The 6,204-nt window shown below is 39.7% G+C and overlaps 1 protein-coding gene across 1 annotated transcript; it reads right to left on the reverse strand.

Annotated features, from left to right (window-relative positions):
• Positions 1-1,594: 1,594 nt before the first annotated feature.
• On the reverse strand, positions 1,595-5,231 carry FEZF2 (FEZ family zinc finger 2). The gene is made up of 5 exons (XM_063938834.1): positions 4,862-5,231; positions 3,778-4,626; positions 3,316-3,450; positions 3,078-3,210; positions 1,595-2,313 (listed from the first exon to the last, which is right to left on the reverse strand). The coding sequence occupies exons 2-5, from the start codon at positions 4,567-4,569 to the stop codon at positions 2,057-2,059; spliced, it is 1,317 nt and encodes a 438-aa protein (XP_063794904.1). The 5' UTR covers positions 4,570-4,626; positions 4,862-5,231; the 3' UTR covers positions 1,595-2,056.
• Between the last annotated feature and the right edge of the window lie 973 nt (positions 5,232-6,204).

Here is a 6,204-nt window from a genome sequence, read left to right on the forward strand (position 1 = left end):
TTATATATTAGTTTCTATTGTTATTGAAGACACATCATTTTTAATGTTGATGAAAGATGTGTTTCTTATACAATTGCAATTTTGACCCTCTGCCCAGGACCAGTCTCAGCTCAAAATGAGAATGGGCAGGTTTGCCCTGCAGTCTACCAGTCATTTGTCTAATGAATGACTCCTATGGCTAGTCACACTCTCCCCATCTCCCACGGACTGTAAATGGTCCTGGACTGTGCCTGCTACACTTCCACGTCTGCCTGCTGCCATACAGAGTGTGGGAGTTTATATCTGTATTAATGAACCAACTGTGACTCGTATTAAACAAATAAAATGGCCATGATTCTATTGCACCTTGTGCCTCCCATATACAGAGATACAGGTCAGTAACACAATTCACTTACCACAAGGGGCCTCTCACTGAGCTGCCTGGAGCCACAGCTATGCCCACTGGCCAGCCACAGCTTCTAAGACAGGGCTGGCCAAACCAGTCCTCGAGATCCACCAACAGTTCACATTTTCCAGATCACCTAGCTGGAGCACAGGTGTAGTCATTACTAATTAAGATGTGCTGCATTCATTCCTAACTGACAATTCTACAGATCCCCAGGAGCCATGGAAAACATGCACTGTTGGTAGATCTCGAGGACCGGTTTGGCCAGCCCTGTTCTAAGAGATGCTCAGTTTGATTAAAGAGGCAATTCATGGTTGCTTATTAATCAGACAGAATGGTTCTTGTCTGCTAATTTCAGAGTTATTGGCGAACCTAGTGCCAGCAGCACGAACAGAGCTATTTCTACCACTCCCAGTATTTATTATCTGCAATAAAATGCTCCGCGAAAACGTGATAGGAATGGATTGTACTGCATCAAGAGGGGGCAAGGGGAATGCCAGCCTGCCTACAACAGCCCATGGGCTGATTATGTCTGAGGAGGTCACTAAAGGGTTAATGTGACCCTGCCACCTAATGGGGATGATTAGATGGGGGTGGTGGGGATGAAGGAAGGGGGGGGGGGGGGATTCTAATACTTGGAGCAGGTTTTCCTGTTTTCACTCTTAATTTGGTTCATTACTTTGGAAGGTGAACATGGGATCATCTCTTCAGCGCTGAGGAAGTGATAGCTCTTGTGGAAATTACTTAAACGCATCTTAATTAAAGGACTGATGTTGTCCTTGTTATTAGACCCTTGTTATTACATAATCACAGTTAACATGGAAGGGGACCCGCTGTATTGTCAGGAATGTGTACTCCCTAATAACAGACTTGCAATCAGATGCATTCATTACAAACTCAATTTAACACCTATCAGTCTGTAAATGGACACAGAGATCAATATTAATTGTCGTGGTGGATCTAAATGTATTTGTTATTTGCACCCCCAAAATAGTAACCAGCACAATATAACTGCAAAGGGGGTAAAATATCTAATAAAAAAACCAAATCATCTCTCTATCTTAGACAAATTATTGCAAATACTTATTTATCATATAACATTTCTGAAGATAATTACAATTTCCTAACTGTTGTTTAAACCAAAGAAATAAAAATATATTACTAAATAAAACGTTTGATATGTATTTTTTCCGTACATTTGCAAAAACATAAATACAAAAAATGCCCATCTGTGCTCTTTAAATTGCTTATAATAATATACCTAGTTAATAGTAGGATTAGTTACGGATTTTTTTTATTATTATTGTGATATAATCCATTCATTATTCCTCTGTACATTAGATTATTTAATTTACACACATGTATAAAGCCTGTCTTCTGACATCTTTCTTACATTTTTAAAATATATGTTAAACCATCATATTAAAAAAAGAGTTAAACATTTCTTTTAATGTAAAGTTTTTTTGTTTGTTCTGTTTTGCACTTTACAAACCTGAAGCAGATTTGAAGAACCATAAGAATGATAACTATGAATTATCACATACTTAGAGGATGTTGTCTCTAAGGGTTGAGGTGCCAAAATCATGTTTTGTTTGAGGGATCCCAGCGATTAAATACTCTGTCACAGTGTTACCAATCTGCAGAGAATTGCAGTCTGTTATGCTGGTATACTCAGCTCTGTGCGGTCCTGGAGATCTCTTTTATAGAGCAAGTTGAGGAAATGTTGTCGTGTAATTTCCTCACGTGTTTCTTCAAGTCAAAGTTCCTACAAAAGCCTTTTCCACAGGTCCCACACGTGAAAGGCTTCTTGTCGTTGTGGGTGTGCATGTGGAAGGTGAGGTTGTAGATCTGGTGGAAAGCCTTGTTGCAGATGGTGCATTTATACTGCTTCTCCCCACTGTGGGTTAGTTTATGGTTTTTATAATTCCCTAAAATTAAATCAATCAATCAATCAATAACTCAATAAATCAATCAAATTAGTAAATTAATATTATTATTATTATTATTATTATTATTATTATTATTATTAATAATAATAATAATAATAATAATAAATGTTTCATATGTACCAGTGCACATCAAATAAATACAGTTCATTAGGATTTCATCCACAGGTCTGTCAAAAACTTGTCAAACTTATTCTCCGTCAAGATAATTAAACAGGCAACTGTCGCATTAAAAAATTATAAAAAGGTCAAGTTTCTGACCCGGATAAATTGGAAAGAAAAAAAAACATTGTTAAAAAAAAAAGTGACATCCTATTTAAATTAATGTAGTCTTCCCTGGCAGTAAAATATGTCGCATTTATTTGAGCAGACTAGCACTGGTTACATGGAGATCCGGGTCTCTGAAACTTTTAAATTTGTTTCAGAATTCACTATAGAATTTGTTTTCCGTAGTAAATATTTTAAGGCGCTTCACATTTTTGTTATTTAGTAATAACAGCGAACATTGTAAAAACGTTAAATGCATCCAATTAAAAACAGAAACCAAAACAAAATCGCAAGATTGTCAGGATTTGCAGAAATATTTCTCGAACTCACACCGATATTCAATTGTCATGGCACGAAAAATGCTTTTTAACAAAAAATTAATTATGTATATATATATATATATATATATATATATATATATATATATATATATATATGTACACCTATATATGCATACATACGCACACACGTTATATTACCTTTTTGGTGAAATCCCTTGCCACAAAATTCGCATACGAACGGTTTATATCCAGCATGGATTCTTATATGGGTGTTTAAGGTGGAGCTTCTGTTGAAAGCCTTTCCGCACTGATTGCATTTGTGCGGTTTCTCCTAAGAATTGCAATAAAAAAATTGATGTCATGAAATATTATACATTCTTTATTAGTAGCACTTTTTCGTAAACCACAATAGGAATCCATGGACATAGGTGGTTACCTGCGTGTGGATTATTTTGTGCCTGCACAGGGTACTCGCTTGCCTAAAACCCTTGCCACATACTTTGCAGACGAACGGCCTGGCACCCGTGTGAACTGGCATATGCCTAGTCAGGTTATAATGTGCATTGAAAACCTGCGAAGAAAATAATAAAATAAATTTAAATGAGCGGAAATTTTTTTAAATGAGCGAAAAAATTTGCGATGGTAAACAACTGCGTTGCCTCTTGCGATGACTTATTATACGTTTCTATCATTATAATTTCTGTACCTCTCCTTAACTATGGGTAGATAGCTGACAGTCTATACAATTTACAGGACTATAAGAAGCATCAGGTCGAGGCTGATAGGGCATGCTAGGTGTTGTAGTTCCTCTGCATGCTGTCTAAACTATAGTCAGTGATTGCTGGAAAGTGATACAGGTGTTGCTACCTATAGGCGACTATACATGGGCTGCCCTTACCTTGCCGCAGACCTCACAGGTGAAGATTTTAGGTTTGCCATCCATTGGGTTGGCACCAAGCTTGCTGTGGCCCTTAGGAATTCTCTCCACGGCCAAGGCTGTGTTCTCCTTCATGACCTGGTCCAGTTGGCCAGGCAGCCGCTCCTTGTGTGGATACTGAGGGATGGGGAACTTGTCTGGGGACAGGCCGGAAAGTTTGGCATTCTCCAGCAAATAGAGTTTGTGGTGGGCACTCAGTGTAGCCGGGGACTGCGCGTTTAGGACGCTGGATGGGATGAGCTGTCCATTCAGGATGTCTGAGGGGCTGTAGGCTGAGTCCAGGTAGTTGAAGTAATAGAGGGGTCCATTAGTCCCTGGCATCCCTACTGTTTGGTTGATGACCTGAGGTTTTATCACCCTGCCGCTTGGCACCACCGAGTGCCCCATGTTTAAGTCACTTTTGCAGCACATGCCACAGCTGCACTTGCACAGACCGCCGGAGGTGCACATGGGACCCCGCAGGCTGCTCTTCCATAGCTCCGAATAACTCAGGAGGGTCTTGGAGTGGACTTCATAGCCCAAAGACTGCACTGGGATCATGCATGGAATTGGGGAGCAGAGGTTTAGGATCTTCTTGGCATCACTCTCCAGTCCCTGGCTGTGGTCGAAAAATGTAGGCTTGGGGTCTGAAGACTTTGCCATAATTCTTTCAATGGAGAAAGCCAGTGATTTGGGGGTGCTGGATGCCCCAGTTCTCCCCTCCAGTCGCTGGCAGGTGGGGATGGCTGAGGGGCAGGGAGCCGAGCTTGCCATCCTTGGGAGAAGTTACTGAGAGCAGCAGCAGCCAAGTGGAAGTGATCCGGTTCCTCTCTGCATTCCAAGGAAGCCAGGAGAGAGAAATCAATGTAATATGCAACTTGCTCATGTCATGTCACCTATTTACATTCAAATGGACAAACCCCAGAACAATGACACCCAGGGGTAGCAGATTAATGCTCATTACGCAGCACACACCACACAAAAGTAACAGGCAAGGTAGGACTTTGTTAGTAAGAGCCAGCCAGGCTGATTATCCCCCTATTCAGTGTTATTGCTGGGAACTTACCTCATCCAGCAGTGCGCAGAGGAGACCCTGTCACATTGTGCATGAGAGTGTCCTCAGCAGCAGCAGCACTGAGATCAGTGTCTCTTACACTTAGCTGACATCACATGAAGTCACTCCGAGCAGAATGACATGTAGGATCCAGCAGGCAGCACCACCAGCTCTGCGTACTACAGTACCCCCAGCCCTGACTATAACACAACACAGTACATACACACACACACACACACACACACACACACACACACACACACACACACACACACACACACACACACACACACACACACACACACACAAAGTTTAATGAGGACCAGCAGCAGCAGCAGCACTGGAGCCCCCCACTCATAGCAAGGGATTAATGGCTGTTTCATCCTCCATTGTAAGGCTGCCTTGCTTACATATTCCTCGTGCATCGGTAAATGCTGTGGCTAATTTGCAAACACGCAGAGGGAGTGCAGCAGCGGATTACATTTATTTTTCTGCTAATTAAATCACTATTGACAGATTACCTTGTAAACAGCACTTTGTGGCACACATATTTGTTCACTTATTTTACTCATAGAAAATAACTTGTTTTTATGCATGGAATATATATATATATTTGCAGCAAGGAACGAAATTAAATTTGCAGATATAACACACACACACACACACACACACACACACACACACACACACACACACACACACACACAATTGCATACAAATTTTGTACATGGTGATGAAAATACTATCTATCTATCTATCTATCTATCTATCTATCTATCTATCTATCTATCTATCTATCTATCTATCTATGTGTATGTATATATATATATACATTTACATCATGATGATTATGCTGCTGGGTTACTATCAATGGCTTACTAAACTAGGAGTGCCTCACAATCTACTATTTGATATATATATATATATATATATACACACACGCACACATATATATACTTACACACATATATATATATATATATATATATATTATACACACACACACACACACACATATATATATATATACACACACACACACACACACACACACACACACACACACACACATATACATATATATATATATATATATATATATATATACTTACATATATATGTGCATATATATATATATATATAATATATATATATATACATACACGTACAGACACATATACACATATATACTTACAGATATATATACACACACACACACACACACACACACACACACACACACACACACACACACACACACACACACACACACACACACACGATATCTGGAGGACTGGAGGAACATTGCAGTTATAGTTTCCTGACAATGCTTGCTCTGTGCTCTCTGTTCCGCA

This window comes from Pseudophryne corroboree, chromosome 9 (assembly GCF_028390025.1).
Source record: "Pseudophryne corroboree isolate aPseCor3 chromosome 9, aPseCor3.hap2, whole genome shotgun sequence".
NCBI classification, from domain to species: Eukaryota; Metazoa; Chordata; class Amphibia; order Anura; family Myobatrachidae; genus Pseudophryne; species Pseudophryne corroboree.